The sequence below is a fragment of the Mandrillus leucophaeus genome, unplaced genomic scaffold (genome assembly GCF_000951045.1).
Source record: "Mandrillus leucophaeus isolate KB7577 unplaced genomic scaffold, Mleu.le_1.0 Scaffold1609, whole genome shotgun sequence".
NCBI lineage: Eukaryota > Metazoa > Chordata > Mammalia > Primates > Cercopithecidae > Mandrillus > Mandrillus leucophaeus.
The window spans coordinates 17,640-37,601 of NW_012101598.1; the positions used below are offsets into that span (position 1 = coordinate 17,640).

Below are 19,962 nucleotides of genomic sequence, written 5' to 3' on the forward strand. Positions count from 1 at the left end.
GTTCTGGTTACATTTCAGATATAAACACTAACCAGCACACTTCACTTTAATGAAAGGTTAGGTAGTAATTATAGTAAAATATCTAAGATTGGAAAACAAATTTTGATTTTACTTTAATCCAACATATTTCCTTTAGAAGTTGGTATGCCTAAATTTCCATTACATGTTTGTACTCTTGATTAGAGAAAAATTAAATTTTTTACAAACTTATATGATGAACCATATTCTCATCCTTACTTCCTTTTCAGATTAGATACACAGCACTCTGAAGAAATGAACGCCACCGGATCTGAAGAGCAGTTCCACGTTATAAACCACGCAGAGCAAACTCTTCGTAAAATGGAGAACTACTTGAAAGAGAAACAATTATGTGATGTGCTACTAATTGCAGGACACCTCCGCATCCCAGCCCATAGGTAAGTATTTTTATGTATACAGAATGGTTTTGAGTAGGGCAATTATAAATAAGAGATAATAAGTACATGGATTGTAAATTGGAATATTTGTAAAAATACTTATTTTCCTATATTGAAAAAGTGCCAGCCTATATGATCCGTTTCTCTGTGTATTCTTTAGAAGAGCCAAACTCTGAAAAGACTGATGATGGAAAGTATAACACAAACACACCCTCTAAAAAACATCAATTTACGTGTTTGACCTTCCTGACTTCACTACGCTTAACTGAATTGTAAAAGACTTTATGGAGAAAACAGCCTCACTAGTGTTACAAACTTGCTGAATCCATTTCATGCTTTTCAGTGAAATTATTGACTCATTTAAATTCCTACAAATATTTCCTATTTCCAGGTTGGTTCTCAGCGCAGTGTCTGATTATTTTGCTGCGATGTTTACTAATGATGTGCTTGAAGCCAAACAAGAAGAGGTCAGGATGGAAGGAGTAGATCCAAATGCACTGAATTCCTTGGTGCAGTATGCTTACACAGGTAAGTGCTTAATACACACTAACTCATAATGACCCTACATGATATAACACACATTACTAGTAGTAGTAGTAGTGGTTATTATTGCTACTACTACTACTATTCTTCAGTTTCCTCAGTAGTAGTAATACTGCTACTACTACTACAAAGGTGAGGAAACTAAAGAATAGAACAGGTAAATAAATTTCCTAAAGTAATAAAAAGGCATAGTCAGGACATAAACTCAGTAATATAAAAGATCAAGAGGTATATAATATGTAGAAAATACCTTACACATGAGAGCAGACAACTAGGAACAACTCTGGAATGGTGTGGGCACATTCTTGTTTGTAAAAAGAAGAGTGAGAGTGGGATCTTCCAATCCTACAGTAGACATTTAGTCAATTCTATTCATTCAGAATAATTTTCATATCTATTCAAACTGTAAATAAAGGTAACAATGAGTTTGGGGACTAAAAAGTAGTTTGACTTTTATTCCAGAATGATTATTTCATCTTCAGGGTCTCTTAGTATTAAAACACTTTTATTTGGTTATGTATACTTAGGCTCTTCTTAAGACTAAAAGCTTACCTCCTAGTTTTCTCCAACAGAGTCATTTTCAAACATTTTCGCTTGCACTGCCGGTAAAATAATTATGAAAAACGATGTGCTCTCCTTACATTTTTCCATTAATGACTAAAATACCTTGTAATTTTAAATGTTTGTAAAGTATATAATCCCCCAAATATTGTAAATATTAATCTTTTTATAAAGCACTATTAAGTTTGCATTTTAAATGTATCTAACAAATCTCAATCCTATAAGAATTTGAAACAACAATTCATTTAAAAGTATATCTATATGACAGTCCCCCAAAAGTTAAACAAAATAGTTACCTGATAACTCAGCAATTCCATTCGTAGTGATATACTCAAGAGTTAAAAACATGTCCACACGACATTGTGTACACAAATGTTCATATAAACATTATTCATAAGTAAAGAGTAGAAACAACCCAAATGTTTACAAACTGAGGAATGGGTAAATCAAATACGGTATATGAACACAATGGAATACTAATCGACAATAGAAAAGGAATGAAGTAGTAATAGATACTACAACATGGATGAACTTTGAAAATATTATGCCAGATAAAAGAAACTTGTCACAAAAGATCGCTTATTTTAATATACCATTTACATTAAATGTACAAAATAGAAAAAATGTGTAGAGGCAGAAGGTAGATTATTGGTTGTAGGAATATGGAGGGAACTGGGAATGAATGTCAATAGGTATGAGGTTCCTTTTGGGGCGCCTGTAGTCCCAGCTACTCGGGAGGCTGAGGCAGGAGAATGGCGTAAACCCGGGAGGCGGAGCTTGCAGTGAGCGGAGATCCGGCCACTGCACTCCAGCCTGGGCGACAGAGCGAGACTCTGTCTCAAAAAAAAAAAAAAAAAAAAAAAAAGAAAATATTCTGTAATTAGATAGTGATACAGGTTGCAAACTTTTTTGAATATACTAAAAAACACCAGATTGCACATTTTGAAAGTATGAATATGATGAATATGATATGATTTAGATCCTAATAACAATATGTATGAATAAGCTTTTATTTCAAAGTTGTTCCTGTGCCACAGCCCCATAATGTAGCATAGTATACTTTGGGATAGATGAGGAATGTGACTTCCTTTTATGAGGCGAGAAAAAAGAAAATTACGGAAAGGATACTGGGAAAGTAAAACCTGTGTGGTAACAACTGTTTTGGGAGCAGACCATTTTCTAGGAGGGGTATGTAATGGAATTTGAGGTACTGAAATTTCTTTACATCAAATTGATCTGTGTCTCAGATAGGTTTCATATAGCTCTAGTGGTATGCATGCTATTTGAAGACCACTGTTCTAACAAAACTACTTTGAAATTTCACAGTACTTCATTCCTTCCTTCAACTTTCACCTTTCTCCTGACAAGCCTTTGTACAAAATATTTCCTAAATTTCCATTATGCTCTAAAATTTCAACAAACTTTTAAAAATTGGGAGTGAAATAGAAAGAACCTTATTTCTTCTACCTGATACATTTTAATCCTTAGAAAACATCTTTTTTGTTCCCAATGAGCATTCGTAGGATAAAATAATTCAGCCAGCTGGCTTGACTATCCTTTTACTCTTTAATGAAGTGAAACTTGAACCAGCTCCAAACAGCCTTTCTTAAGCATGCTTGTAACTGAATACTGTACACTGTAATACACAATGCTTTCCTACTGTGCCCGAGACATTTATAACTATTCCTCCGAATGAATATTCTTTCTAATAAACAGACCAAATGTAAATGTCTATAGCAGATGAATATTTATATCTGAATTGGAGAATAGTTCATACTTCTCTAGGTGTCATGAGATATGGGCAGGGCGCTCTCTTCAAAATCAGAACAAGAACAACACGAGAAAGTCTGCTGATGGGCTGGACCCCTTTAAAATATATTTTACAGGTTGAACTATGTATAGAGGACCTCGCAATATGTATTACTCTTTTCTTCATGGTTATGCAACGATATGGGCCCCATATTAAGGTATTTTGGAAGGAAAAACTTTAGAGGAATAGTTTGTAATTGATATCAGCCATTTGAAACATTATAACATGGCTAAAACAATAAAAAGCAGGAATGACTCATAAAAATAACATAATTTTTGCAATAACTAATCAACAACACTTATTCCAAAAATAATACAGACATATAAATATGAAAGGACTAACTTAAGTTGCTTCTGATTCTGTTTTTAAAAATTCCTTACAGATATTTTCAAAAAGAGTCAGATTTTTTTCATAACAAAGCAAATAAGTAATTCTTAATTTGTAGACTCTTGGCAACATATGCTTCCTCTTGAGACAGTGCCAGGGGTCAATTCCAGAGATAATATTTTGGGTAAATACATCTTTACCAGCTAATGTAGATACAAAAAAATAGACATAAAAGCTCAGTGTTCTTCTTACAAAATAAATGAACAATTAAGCTTAATGCGTTTCTTACAAAATAAATGAACAATTAAGCTTAATGTGTTTCTTATTTACCAAGATGTTTACCTCCTCACAAATGACAGTTACTTGCATGGCCAGTTGTATGATTCTTATACAATATGACATAATGTTCTTTGAATCGCAATGAAACAGTTTTTTCAACTTTATGCAGGAATGATTTAAAAATTAAAATTGCATGTGTTTAAGGTACAACGTAATAGTCTCATGTACATATGCAATGTGCAATGATCGATATAAGATTTAAATGCAGGCTTAAGATGATAAAGAAATAACAAGTTGCTCTTCTTTACAATAATGTTATTCACTGTTTTTTTGCTATAGTCATTTTTGATAACCTAATCTGGTTCATTTCGGCCATCTTACTAGTGCTTACGGACAGACTGTCTTGTGTATATTAGCCTCAAAATGTGCTCCAGATCTGTTGAAAAGCACAGCTCTACTAGAGAGGAAAATAAAAAGAAATTTAACTAGCTGACATATCTTTTACTTTATGGAACTTATAATCATTCTTTGCTTTTTCAAACCATCTAGGAGTCCTGCAATTGAAAGAAGATACCATTGAAAGTTTGTTGGCTGCAGCTTGTCTTCTGCAGCTGACTCAGGTCATTGATGTTTGCTCCAATTTTCTCATAAAGCAGCTCCATCCTTCAAACTGCTTAGGGATTCGATCATTTGGAGACGCTCAAGGCTGTACAGAACTTCTGAATGTGGCACACAAATACACTATGGTAAAATCAATTGCTTCAACTTAACTTGTAATAAAAATATGTTAATGTTGTAATAAAATTAATAAGCAATATAAACTTATATAACTTGTAGATGACTTTCACATATTATATATTCAACAAAAACATTTATCTGGTTGAGCTGCACTCAAGCAAGCTTTTCCTTTTTTGAATTACAGATGTTTCATTAAATCCCCAAACTTGAGAAAATAAAAATACTGCCACAAAATAAATTGTACAACTGTATATTTCAAGTAGAATCTATAGAATTAAGATAATGTTAATTCCCTGATGTTTTTGCACAATTAGAGCTTTAGTTTGTAAAATTGCACAAATTATGATTTATAAAGAAAGTGAAGTGTCTTTCAATAAGGAAAAATGCTAATATTAATGGGTCAATAATTGTCAGAGCTGAAAAACTACCAAAATTAGTGGCACAATCTCAGCTCTCTGCAACCTCTGCCTCCTGGGTTTAAGTGAGTCTCCTGCCTCAGCCTCCCGAGTAGCTGGGACTACAGGTGCCCGCCACCATGCCCGGCTTATTTTTGTATTTTGAGTAGAGATGAAGCTTCACATATTGGCCGGGCTGGTCTTGAACTCCTGACCTTGTGATCTGCCCGCCTCGGCCTCTCAACGTGCTGGGATTACAGGCTTGAGCCACCGCGCCCAGCCCGGATAATTTTATTGAATGAACTTCTTTCTGTCTTAGTAACAAATTTTACTTTGGTTAAAAATAACTTACAGTTCAATTCATTAATGCAACTAACTTAAAATCCCTTTCAATTCTATTAACATTTAAATCAAAGGCAAATGTTCATAGGTGGTAATTATTTAAATGTTGCATGTGATAAGATAGAGCATATTAAATGGACAGAGGATATTCAATAAAGCCTTACAATAGATGCTAATACTTCCCTGATGCAGAGTAAAAATAAACTTTTTTAACCTCTGAAGAAGGGAAGGACACGAGATGGATCATTTTGTGAAACCCAATCAAAATATTTCAAACAAATGAAATTGCTTCAGTTATTTAATATTTAAAAACAAAAAGCAATTGTATACAAGTGAACAATAGAAAGTCACACGTTGAAATCATAAATGTAGCATTTTTTAGAATAGAGATGCATACAAAGAGTATTTTTCTGGAGTTTTATACAGAAGGTAATTTTTTAACTTCTAAAATTTCAATTGTTTAAAAACTTCTTATCAAATCTTTCTTCCTCCTACTTCCCACCCTAGGTCCATTGCTCAAAATTTGAAGTTTGAAACATATTCCTCAAAGAATACCATTATATGGAGAATCATATTATAATGGATTGACATTTTAAAACATATCATTTAATTACACCATTTATGTTCCTGTGTCCTAAATACAGATGCCATATAATGTAAAGGAACAGGAATTAGGAAGGTCAAAGTTTTATTCTACCACAAAAAATAAACATGAAAACTTCCTATTATTTAAATTCTTGAACTAAGTATTAGCAGTTTCCTGTTTCGTATTACACACTTGCAAGCAAAATACATTCTGAAAAAAAACGCTTGAATTATTTTTGTTGGTCAAAATGAACTTGTCTTCCTTTTCCTATCATGTGACCAAAACGGAGTGTTGAAGCAGGGTGTGCATAAAAATGTAATATTGTTGTCTCTCTTAATCTCTCTTCTTTAGTTATGTTAGTATCTATTGTAAATACAGTAAAATATATCAAGATCTTGCTATAATAATGTTTTTGCAGTACTGTATTGATAGTTTAATAATGCAAATAATTTTCATGTCTAAGAATAATATTAAACAATTTAGGGATTCAGTTGTAATCATGTGCATTGGTAGACTGAACAAGGTAGATTGCCTTCCCTGATGTGAATGGTCCTCATCCAGAAGTACCCTCACAGACACACTCAGAATACTATTTGGCCAAATGTCTGGGTACCCCGTTACCCGGTCAAGTTCACACATAAAATTAGCCATTTAAATCATATAGATAGTTGTCTGCACCAATGAAGCATTTAGCAAATATGTGATAGTCATTTGGTAAATTTTGCAACAATATAAGTGTAGATTTTTATAAAATGAATAGTTAATCCAGGGCACAAAAGAAGTCTCCCTTGGAAGGTGCATAGAGTAAGTGTTTACCTTGAAATTAGGAGCAAAATAATTCCCAAATAAAACCATTTAAAATTCATCTTTAAGTGAAATTAATTATTTCTATATAGTACTGGACACTGCCATGTAATATAGGAATACTTTAAAATTACACTTACTTTTTATTTAGACTAATCTACTATATTGCTTAGCAAATTTCAATAGTCCTATTAGGAAGCAATTCTGGAGTCATAACAAATTCTATCAGAAAATCTAGTTTTTTCCTCTTTGTTTTTAATTGGAGAGTGGGTAGAAAGGAGGAGATATTGAGTTGTCCACAGTATTAATGGAGTTTCAGAGTTTATATAAAATATTCGTACTGTATAACCTTAACTTTTATAGTTTTATATTTGTCTCAACTCTTTCACAAAAATCGTATCACTTATGAAAAGCAGATGCAATATCAAACAAAATGCAGTAAGCATGATTTCAGAGACTTATTTTTGAATCCAGACTTTGCCACTTACTCCACAGGGAATCAGACAACTCATATGACCTGCTTTCTTATGAGATTAATTCCACTTTCTCACAAGATCACACTGGTGATGACTTAATGCTTGTGAAAGAAATCAGTAGAGTGTGAAGTGCTGTACAAGTGTAATGTATTAATAGTTGTGCTACTATCACCATTATTTGTATAAGTGGGGGGGGTCTTCACCCAGAGACATCTGCTACAGTAAGAACAGCAGTTGTCTTTCAATTGTTTGTCTTAATCACAAAGGGTTATTTGTCTAAATAGGTCAGTTTGAAACTTACAGCAATCAGAGCTTTCTGATGGGTATGTCAACGTTGATGATTGCTGTATGGATAACTTCCTTATTTGATTGATTCACTTCCACAATGACTAAACTAAAAGTAAAGTTGAGGTGGTGATTCGATTTATTTAGAGACCCCAATTATTCAGAGACTAGCTTACACTGTTCCTGGAATATCTGTTTATTGTACAACATAAATTGCAAGTTAGGTATGTTTATCTTCATTTTAGAAATATATTTCATTTCATTTAAAACTTGAGATCTTCACTATGAGAAATATTAAAAATGATCATTCTGTTGTCAAAGAACATGTAATATTTATAAACTAGAGAAAATATGATGGTGTTTTGATTTAAAAAAAATGAAACACAGATGTTTGAAACTGTGTATTTGACAAAATACAACACAATGAAAGAAGAAAGAATTGAGATATAATATATAAATTTATTTTTTTTTTGAGACAGAGTCTCACTCTACTAAAAAAAAAAAAATACAAAAAAATTACCCGGGCATAATATATAAATTTAAAAGACATCTTCCCTCTTTCTTAAAGAAAAAATTTCATAGGAGTCCTTTATAGATTGTCCTGAACCCATAGATTGTTACCAATTGTAAAAGAGTACTTTTCTCTTGGTCAATAGAAGATCATACTTTTCCATAAAAGGAAAGTTTTTCATCATTTTTTTTTCTTTCTTATCTCTAAGGAATTCAGTTTCTTTCTGCCTCACATACATAGCCAGAGTTAACTCTCCTACGTTTTCAAGATAGACACCACCTTAAAAAGTTCCAGCCTTTTTCTTATGACTTTTGGCTGAAGACCGACTAGACAGTCAGCTGTGAAATCATGAGCTGCTGTTGTCACAAACAGCAGCTGGGAGCAAAAAGTGCCACTTTTGACTCCAACACTGCCTGTGTGGGCTGTGAAGCAGTTAAAGCTAACCTTGTGTGTTCTATAAATAATTCCCACTGGAAGCATTTGGCCTCTCAGCTTCAGAAGGCTCCCTGTTATCCATGTCACGGGTAGCAGGAGCACCTATTTTTTATAAGTGGATACATCTGTGTCTCTTGCATTTTCTGAAGTTTAAGAACATGAAATGCTTTGATATGCTTATTCCATTAAGAAATTTCTAAAGTGCAGAGTTTTAGTAGATGACCTTTCTTTTCTAGGAACACTTCATTGAGGTAATAAAAAACCAAGAATTCCTCCTGCTTCCAGCTAATGAAATTTCAAAACTTCTGTGCAGTGATGACATTAATGTGCCTGATGAAGAGACCATTTTTCATGCTCTAATGCAGTGGGTGGGGCATGATGTGCAGAATAGGCAAGGAGAACTGGGGATGCTGCTTTCTTACATCAGACTGCCATTACTCCCACCACAGGTATGGAAAATCACCTAGGTAATTTAAAATATAGTTCTGAACTACCAGTAGGCACTAATCCGTTTCTTATTTGCCTAATTTTATTTTCTCAGGAGATTCCTGGTAATTTGAGGGTACAAGATTTGTTTCACAGAAGGACATATTCAGCCATCAATTAGAGGCATTAACAAAAGACAGAAAAAAACATGGCTAAAAAAAGCTACGGTTAAACCATAAACGTCAGAATACTCATTAGTTTCATTTTCACCACATAATATTTGTAAAAAGCTGGGAAAATGGCTAGGCTAACTCTTTTTTTTTTTTTTTTCTGCACACCTTCTAGGCAAAATGTTAATAATTAGTACAATAGCCTTCCAGAGGAGAGTCTAGAAAGGAGTCAGATCCTGAATAATATCTATTAATATCATCTGCTACCATCAAAAAATGCTATCATACTTTAGATGCACTATAATGAAATCATAAAGGCATCCTCACCATATATGTTGAATTGAAGGATTATAGCAAAGATGATTCTAAGAACAAACACCTTTGAGTAAGACCCAGGGTTAACTCACCTCATACTGAATTTTGGAATGCAGTCTCACCACATAATTTCACCATTGGTGATAACCACAATTTTTTCACTGTAGCAAATTGATCAATACAATGTCTAATACGTGTGGATATATTGCACATATGCATGTAATGTATACTGATTTTGTGGCTATAGGCCTCAAATATCATCCAAATTAAAAACAGAGACCTTGTATAGATTTAGTGGATCAATAACGTTATAAATATTAACATGAATCCACTTTTGTAACAAAGTTACTAATTAAATGTTAATATTGAAAAATAGATTGTTAATCTGCTGATGATTTTTCCACTTTTTTTTTTTTTTTGAGAAGGAGTCTCGCTTTGTTGCCAGGCTGGAGTGCAGTGGTGCTATCTCGGCTCACTGCAACCTCTGACTCCCTAGTTCAAGCGATTCTCCTGCCTCAGCCTCCCAAGTAGCTGGGATTACAGGCACGTGCCACCACACCCAGCTAATTTTTGTATTTTTAGTAAAGATGGGGTTTCACCATGTTGGCCAGGATGGTCTCGATCTCCTGACTTTGTGATCCGCCTGCCTCAGTCTCCAAAGTGCTGGGATTACAGGCGTGAGCCACTGTGCCCAGTGGATTTTTCCACATTTTTTAAAACTTCCAGCTGTTAATTAAATTCCATAGAACTATATGCATGCTCTTAAGAATCTATTCATATGCAATGAAAGAACATTGATTACCTTTCTGGTTATAGCAAATTTATCCAAAGAACAAGGCAATAGTAAAGCCAAAAACAGAAATAACAAATATATATATAATTTTAGATCCAAGGTTCTAAATCTTTGGATTCATAGATGATCTTTAGAATCTATGGAAATTTTATGTTTGGGTGAACGTTTACACTCATGTGTATTATTCTCAAGAAAGGTTCTATGATATATGAGATTCTCAAAGACTGCCTTTCAAAATGTTCCTGGGTCTGTGAACTTATTAAAAATACAATTTCTCATGTTCCACTGCAGACCCAGTTAATCAATTTCAGGGAAACGGGCTGAAGAATCTGTGTATTAACAATTGCTTCTTGTGACTTTAGGCATAAAAAACTTAAGATGCACTGGTGTAAGGTCAGAGGATTATATCTTTACAGAGCCTTAAGTCTGTAAGACATTTTCAGCAAAGTGAACTTCTTAGTTTGAACTTCCGTTATTTTATTGGAATGGAGGGACATTTCTAGCCCAAATACACAACCAACAGTACTGTGGTAGCCCACCTCTGAGTATGCCTTAGACCTAGAATATGGACTGTGTGAACTTTCCCTGTTGATGGTAGTGATAGGCAATGTCATGCAAATATAGGCTTTCCAAAAGAATGTAAAAGGTGACCTTACAAATATTTTAGAAATGAAACATATAAAAAGGATGATGATGAATCTTTGAAGAGTATTTTTAGGGAAAAATACATAGCCTAGTTTTTAGACCTATTTCTAAAGCATATGCATTAAGCAAATGCCTGGACTCTCATGAGGCAGGTCAAAATAAAGATCCATCAGATATCACAGGCGGAGTGAGAACAGAACTGAAATTAACGCACGGAGAGCAGGAAAATTCAGAGAAGTTTAATGTAATAAGATTACCTCTTCTATTCCAGCAACCTGCTCACTATTCCTCTCAATGTCCCATGATACTGTGGACCCAAAACTCCAAGGGAACCAATCTAAGATGACTCTTGACAACATTCTGAAATATACTCTTGACTTCTCTCCAACTCATCTCATGAAAAATACTTTACCTCACTTTTATCAGTGTTAAATAAGGTCACTGTCTGCCAGGTAATGATAGATAAAAAGAATTGATCATCTCTTTTTGTTAATATGCTGGCTAGTTACTAAGGCATGTTATCTCAACTCAGTTAAAAAGCACCTGCTTTCAGAATATTCTGCAGAAGTGATCAGATGATAAAGATACCATCCACCATGTCTGTTATTATTTTAACTGAGCATGTTTGCATGACCGCCACTACCAACACAACTACCCCAAATCCACCAAAAAGATTGCTACTTGTATTAGCCGCATGCAGTAGACTAGGAGATTCTTGCTTGTGCAGACACAGCCATTCTCTTTGACTGCTTTCCACAATACTTCCTATGAGTGCTTTTTGATGTTTGCTCCTTTAAATTATATGCGTACATATTCAAAAGATGAATAATGTGTCAAATGAATCTGCAGAGATCATTAGCTACTACCAGCAGACTTTTAGTTATTTTCCTTGATAAGTGAAAATAAAAATCTTGCTAAATAACAAAAAACATTAAATAATCAAACTTCTACCTTTAGGTTAGCTCAAGTTTTCTCTACCTCTACCTCCCAGGCTCAAACGATCAACCCACCTCAGCCTACAAGTAGCTGGGATTACAGGCACATGCAACCACACCTGGCTAATTTTTGTATTTTTTTGTAGAGACCAGGTTTCGCCATGTTTTCCAGGCTGGTCTCAAACTCCTGAGCTCCAGCGTTCTACACACCTTGGCCTCCCAAAGTGCTGGAATTACAGGTGTACGCCACTGCGCCCAGCCTGCAAAGTTACATAAATACAAATACGTTCTTTCTAATGGTGAACGCTCCGTTCATATGCCATGCATCACTATTTTGCAGTTACTGGCAGATCTTGAAACCAGTTCCATGTTTACTGGTGATCTTGAGTGTCAGAAGCTCCTGATGGAAGCTATGAAGTATCATCTTTTACCTGAGAGAAGATCCATGATGCAAAGCCCTCGGACAAAACCTAGAAAATCAACTGTGGGGGCACTTTATGCTGTAGGAGGCATGGATGCTATGAAAGGTAAAAATAACTTAGAGTGTCTTCATTCAAAAAAGATACATTCTTAACAGCCTCCAAATTATAAGGGCGATATTAAAGCCATGTTAAATGAGTGCACCTAAAGTGAATTTTCATAAACAGAGTGCTTTATATGATGTTGTGACCTCATTTTTCTACTTACCTTATGAGACATAACCTTTCGATTAGTGTTGAACTCTTAATAGGCACTTTTACTTTATAGAAGCTGTTTTAAAACTTGAATATTTACTTTGCCATATTATATCTTTTCAAGGAAAACTTATTTAGTGTTTGTGAACCCAAAAGTATGTGAGACAGGTCTCAATGAATTTACAAAGTTCATTTTGCCCAGGTTAAGGATGTGCCCATTCTGAACCCCAGGGGGCCAGGGTACAGCTTGATTTTATACATTTTAGGGAGATATCAGACATCAATCAATATGCGTAAGGTGTACATTGGTTCTGTCCGGACACGCGAGACAACTCAAAGTGGGGACTTCTAGCGCATAGGTAGATAAGAGACAAATGGTTGCATTCTTTTGAGTAGCTGATTAGCTTTTCACTGAATGCACAATTTACATGTGAGGGAAGTACAAGAATACTCATTTATGCCTTAGTCTGGCTTAGAGAATCTGCATTTTTTTCATAAACAATAAAGCAGAGGAAGCAATCAGATATGCATTTGTCTCAGGTGAACAGAGGGATGACAGTGAGTTCTGTCATTCCTTTGTCCTGCACCTATGAAAATAAGCTGTCAATTTGCATAGCCAGGGTGAAATTCAATGTTAACTGCTTAAGGATAAGCATCTGGAGGCCCACAAGGAATTTCCTTGTGGGCAAATTGTGAGGGAGGTATGTAGCTTTAAAAAAAAAAAAAAATCTCAGTATTCATCTTATTTAGGAATAAAAAGGTGGGGAAGGTTTGCCTGATGCAGTTCCCAGCTTGACTTTTCCTTTTGGCTTCGTGGCTTGGCGGGGGGGGTCCCAAGATTTATTTTCCTTTCACATGTTAATCACAAAGGAAAGAGACTGCACCTGGCAAAAGGTCTGGCTGCTGGCCACTTGTAGAAAGAAGCTGTAATAACAAGAGTGAGGTGCAATATAAAGAGCGCAAGATTTTCTTTCCCATGCTAGTAAGGGGAGGAGTGGGTGGAATTCTTTCCAAAAATTCCTACTCTTCCATTTGTAGAGGGAATGTGGGGGTTTTAAAGAGCGGGTTTGGAATGCAGAATAGACAGGGTGGCTAGGAAGTGGCAGGTGTTGTGACCCACTTCAGTGGCTTGTCTTGAATTATTTATTGTTCCATCTGGTTAAGGGGCTGGTGCCATCGTGGCTAGAGGTGTCTGGTCTGTATCAGCATATGGCCCCTGAAGCTTCTAAGGAAATATTTGACGAGATAAGTGAGTATGGTGTGTGTTTATCAAGCATCTAGGTAAACAAATGTGCGTAAGGCATGGGAGCATAGAATGGGATAAGAAAGGGAGTGGAGGAAAGAAAACATTCCAAGGATGTAAAGTTTATCTCAGAGCGACATCTTGAAACTGGGGGATGGTGGAAAATGAGGAAAGGATATGGGATAGAAAAAAAAAAGTTTAAAAACTTGGTTTGAAGTCCTACTGGAATCACATTATTTTCTTTGATATATGTAATTGAAAATTGGAAGACTATATAGTAACTATACTTATTAATCATAAGCCCATAAAACAAGAGATTGCAAATGCAAATATCTGCAGATTTGTAGGGTTACTTGAAGAACTGATGTTCTTCAGACAATAACAAATAACAATATTTTTGTATTTTGTAACAATAATGTTACAAGATAGGTTTTATAGGACAATGAGATCCTATAATTAATCTCCAGTCTGGCAACTTGAGGTTTTATTGCATTTTGTTGACGAAATCGAATATTAAAGCATATTAAAAGATTTATTGTTTGGTATTTAAATTACAAGAGTACTAAATAAAAAATGCAAGTGCACTTGTCCTTCATTTCTGACTTTGCAAAAAGCTTAATTTGCATTGTGAGAAATGGAAAATTTTGTGTTTGTTTGGTTTTTGTGTTTGTTTTTTATTTTTGGCATTTTATTCAGGCTAATCTTGCTTAACTTCTCATTACCATAAAGAAATATATTACAACAAATGTTTATAAGTATCTATAACTCCTTATCAGTCTCTAAAAATGAGTGAAATATGAACCTATAATCTCTGGACTCTATTGCCAAAGTTTGTCATGGAAATAAATCAGGGTATGAGACACTTTTGAGTTCCTGGCATTTGGAGACACTATAAAAGGCTCATGGGACGTTGCAGACCATTAAAAGAATAGTAAAACCTTACCTTTTTGATTACTTAATCTTTGATTGGCATTTTGCAAGCATCGTTTCTAATCCTCACAATAATGTTACAATAATGTCACCGCTACTTTGCCCCTCTTAAGGTTAGATAGCCAACCCAAGGACAAACATCAAGAAAGGCTGGAGATGAAATTCTTATTCAAATACGATGTTCCTTTTTCTACACTGCCACTGTTACAGACAAAAGAACAACAACAAAACTCTTGGGGGATTTTAGAATCTATTAGAAAACCAGGGTAAACACGTAGTAACGAAAAAAAGGAAAAAGAGAAAAAGAAAGAAAGAAAACCTAAGAAGTATAACAAAAACATTACATGGGCAGCATTTATCTGTATAAAGCAGTATGACATTGAAAAATGTACTACTTGGCCGGGCGCGGTGGCTCAAGCCTCTAATCCCAGCACTTTGGGAGGCCGAGACGGGCGGATCACGAGGTCAGGAGATCGAGACCATCCTGGCTAACACGGTGAAACCCCGTCTCTACTAAAAAAAAAAAAACTAGCCGGGCGAGGTGGCGGACGCCTGTAGTCCCAGCTACTCGGGAGGCTGAGGCAGGAGAATGGCATAAACCTGGGAGGCGGAGCTTGCAGTGAGCTGAGATCCGGCCGCTGCACTCCAGCCTGGGCAACAGAGAGAGACTCCGTCTCAAAAAAAATAAAAAAAAATAAAAAAAAAAGAAAAAGGTACTACTTTACATATTTTCACAAAAGTATAAACATTAATTTCTATACATACGCCTTTTCTTATAGTGTGTTGTTTCAGTTATTTTTAAAAGATGTTTTTGACTACATATTGAGTACAGTGTACACTGCTTGGGTGAGGGATGCACTAAATTCTCAGAAATCACCACTAAAGAACTTACCTATGTAACCTAAAACCACCTGTACCCCCAACACTATTGAAATTTTAAAAATTAAAAAAAATAACTTTTATATTTTGATGTTTAAGAAATACAGTGCTTCCTCAGTCTCTAATTTCCTCTCTGACTCATATAACAAGCTCAGAATTGCTGTTAAATATAGGTATCACACTAATGGCTGGGGCTAACTCTAACTCCTACCATGTATTTGAAAGAATCATTAGAAAGTGTTAAGTATGATCACAGAGTCAAAATTGTTAAATTGTCAATTAGTAAACTTTGGATGTCTGTCTTGTACATTCAGAGTATCTTGCAAATTTTTATTTATTTAAAAAATAAATTCTGAATCAACAGTATGGCAGGAGACAAAGTAAAGGCTAATCTTGTCACTTTTGGAACATTTGTAAAGTAAATGGAGGAAATCATTACATCAGATATATTTACTACCGCAGGAACTACAGTGTTCTCAACAACACTGATAAGTTTGATGGGTTTTGTTCACTCTTGAATAGATGACGAACGAAGATTGGGTAAGAGCATAGAAATGGATTGAGAAACAATATATCAAACATTCTGAGGCAGAAACTTATTTATACAGAAAAATTTTAAAGAAAAAGATAGTAAAACAATTGAATTTATATTTTTCCATCTAATATAGAGCTGCCCTAGTAAAGCAGCTAGAGAATATACATTTTGATTAGCTGAAGGATTGCTGGGGGTGGACAAAGGGACTGGAGAAGTCTTCAAACTTCAATCTGTAGAACTGCCAGTCATAAATGCTCATGTTGCAGTCAAAAGTTATGGGATCATTTTATCTTCTATATTGAATCTAATGCCTTGAAAAATTTAACCTGGCATGATTCACACATCTACATCTCTCAGTGTAAATCTTCTACATACAGCTGATTAATGTAGATTTGTACAATTTTCTAATCACCCCACCATTCATATCTTCGTAATCATAACAATGAGTGCAGACTAGCTTTTATTTCCTAATCGAAATTAGGTCATCGGTAAAGTCCACTGACAAAAAGAGAACTAAAAGTTAAAATTATAGCAAGCAGATAAGAATACAGACATAGGAAGACTGGGATGAGGAAATGGAAAGAAGTAGAAAACATTCAGAGAAAACTGACTGATTAAACATAGAATAAAAGTAGATGTCAGTTTGTAGTTATTTCAGTTTTAACATTACCATTCAAAGATATTTAATGTAGAAAAGATATTTTGATAGGTGTTATAATTTGACCTCTTAGCAGTAAATATAGTCAGTAGAGCAATTGCTAACCTCTAAATCAGTATTCAGTCAAATCCATGTTATCAGTGAAAGAGGCAGTAATGATAGAGAAAGAGTAAATGAGTCCTTGTGTATTTACAAGTTTGTATTAGAAAACCCCAAATTTGGAACACAAATACTTACAGTGCACTATTCACCAGAATATATTTAAAGTTAGAGGAAGGAAACACGGTTTCCGCTAATTCAATCTAATCAAGGAGCAGCTATATATTTAATATACACTCTGCTTAAATTTTGACTGGATATGACCCCATACTATTGCCCTGTAACTGTCAATGGGTTTGCTTCAAATGTTAACTGCATCTTCATTATAACTAATGGACTGCATTTTCTTCACAAATCTCCCAGTAAAGGAACAACTGGAAAGTGTTTTTGCTTATTACTGTGGTTGACTTTGTGTAATTGGGATGAAATTTTTTAAACCTGCCACAAACTCTATTAGATACACTATAGATGTAAAAAATAATTCTATCATTTTCCACCCTGGTTATTACTCAGAGTTTCCCTGTTGTGCAGAAGCAGCTTTTACCAAAAAATAGCAGCAGCTATTACAAATGAATGGTAAGAAGCATTGCCTACTGAAGTGGCAATTTATTATGACAGTAGTGATAGTTCACTTTGTCAATAGTGACAGTATACTATGGCAGTAAACTTTGTACATTAGTGATTGAACAGAAAATAAAATTATATTAACACTTAAAGTAACATCTTGTAATTCTATATTTTCAACTGTAATATTTTGTGCTACTGAAGCGGGTTCATTGTCTGGGGTAACACATGAGGTTCGTTGTCTCGTGGCCACAGAAATCAAAGACAAGGACGTACAAAGACTGAGATTAAGAGCAGAAATTTAACAGGCAAAAGAAAGAGAATAGCTCTCTGCTACAGAGAGGGGTCCTGGAACAATGGGTTTCCAGATCTGTGATGAAATGCAGGGGGGTCCATAGATGAGCTGGTGAAGAGGTGGTGTCTGATATATATAGGGAGCAAAAGACTGGTTAGGACCAGGTGTGCCATTTGCATAGGGCACAAATCTCTGGCCGCCCCCACACCAATCTTTTATTATGCAGGTAGGTTCTCTGCCTAAGCTGGCCATGTTACCCGTTTCTTTCTTACTGTACACGTGGTAACAAAAAAAAAGGGGAGATGAAGCCTCCATGTTGAAAATGCCTGCCCCCAAGGTAGCCCTTTCCAATCGGTGCAACTGCTGGCATTCCCCTGTGCAAACTTCCAGCTTGCTTATCTATGTCTGCAGCCTGATTTTTCAGGCTGCTCTTTGTTAGAAAACAAATGATTTGGGGGGCTGCTTTTGATTAGAAAGGTAATTCCACCAAGGACTCTCTTGCCCTTACTATCTGCATAAATTTCTCTCTACCTCTTGCATCATTACCGTCATGGAACATTATGTGAGTCAACACCAGAGGCCCATTTAACATTTTTTGAATTTTATTTATTTATTTATATAGTCAGAGTCTCACTCTGTCACCCAGGCTGGAGTACAGTGGCTTGATCCTGGCCTACTGCAGCCTCCACCTCCTGGGCTGAAGGGGTCTTCCGACCCCAGCCTCCTAAGTAGCTGGGACTACAGGTGCATGCCACCACACCCAGCTAAAGGCCCATTTAAAAATAATTTTCATTCCTGGTCCTTTAGTTACATGTCTTTTAAATAAACACACACACACATACACACAAACACACACACACACAAATAAACACACACACACAAACACACACACCCAAAACAAATGTAAAAACCATAAATTAATATATTGAATGGTTATAAATAATTACATCTGTAACAGATGTGCAAACATTCAATAATAGAATCCAAGGTATTTTGTCATAAATTATGTCATTTGACACTTGTGTTGATACCACCAGTAGAATAGTATAGCCAAAGCCAGCGTTGTAAGGGTATAAACCAAACATATTACAGAAAACATTTTATTTTGACTCTTCTATTTGGGTTCAGAATTGGTAAAAGATTATCCTTTGCTTTATCTCCCAGGTTTTAGAATTACCTGGGCTACTTACTTCATTTGAATTGTAATCACTGATACTGTGCTGTAAGTTATGGGTATATAATTATAACGTGTAAAATACCAATTCAAAATGTCAATAAAAGTACATTTTACCATTGTTCAATATCCCTTTGTCAGGTACTACTACTATTGAAAAATATGACCTCAGGACCAACAGTTGGCTACATATTGGCACCATGAATGGCCGTAGGCTTCAATTTGGAGTTGCAGTTATTGATAATAAGCTCTATGTTGTGGGAGGAAGAGACGGTTTAAAAACTTTGAATACAGTGGAATGTTTTAATCCAGTTGGCAGAATCTGGACTGTGATGCCTCCCATGTCAACACATCGGCATGGCTTAGGTAAGAGCTTAACGTAATGTATTTTTCAAGAAGGTATGGTAAGTAGAGTTTTTAAAAATTTAAATCTGGCCGGGCGCGGTGGCTCAAGCCTGTAATCCCAGCACTTTGGGAGGCCGAGACGGGCGGATCACGAGGTCAGGAGATTGAGAAGTCCTCTCCTGTTCCAGGCTCTTTCAAATATGGAATACAAAAATCTAGCCGGGCGAGGTGGTGGGTGCGTGTAGTCCCAGCTCTTCGGGAGGCTGAGGCAGGAGAATGGCGTAAACCCGGGAGGCGGAGCTTGCAGTGAGCTGAGATCCGACCACTGCATCCCAGCCTGGGCGACAGAGAGAGACTCCGTCTCAAAAAAAAAAAAAAAAAAAAAAAAAAAAAAAAAAATTAAATCTAGCAGCACATAATTGGGATTTAGCCAAATCCTTAGTGAAAATGTCTCCAAAATGATGAAAAACTTAAGGAAATGATAAAAGCCTGGGAAACATTTGTTGTTGTTGCAGGTTACTCCTGATTCCCTTCCACCAGTATTTTAAAGGGGTTTCCTTCTAAAAAGGATAACATCTTTTCAAAGGGATTTACTATTAAATAATATACAACTACAGCAAGGAGTTTTCTTCTAAGCTCAATTTAGAGAGGAAAGTACTTGACGATTGAGAGGAATTGTGTTTCCAGTTAGATGAATCATGTGCCCATGGTGGAGAACTTTGATTCTCCTGAATATTTGTCAGGATACCTCTTTCTTTATACTAGGCTCCATAT

General features: G+C 35.5%; 1 protein-coding gene across 1 annotated transcript in view; it reads left to right on the forward strand.

Moving 5' to 3' along the window:
- Nucleotides 1-252: 252 nt before the first annotated feature.
- Nucleotides 253-19,962, forward strand: part of KLHL4 (kelch-like family member 4) — a 55,001-nt gene continuing 35,291 nt past the window's right edge. The window contains exons 1-6 of the mRNA XM_011975998.1: nt 253-416; nt 808-944; nt 4,486-4,682; nt 8,745-8,957; nt 12,133-12,319; nt 18,985-19,209. Of these exons, the coding sequence (XP_011831388.1) occupies nt 274-416; nt 808-944; nt 4,486-4,682; nt 8,745-8,957; nt 12,133-12,319; nt 18,985-19,209 (1,102 nt within the window). The 5' untranslated portion in view covers nt 253-273. The remainder of the gene's footprint in view (nt 417-807; nt 945-4,485; nt 4,683-8,744; nt 8,958-12,132; nt 12,320-18,984; nt 19,210-19,962) is intronic.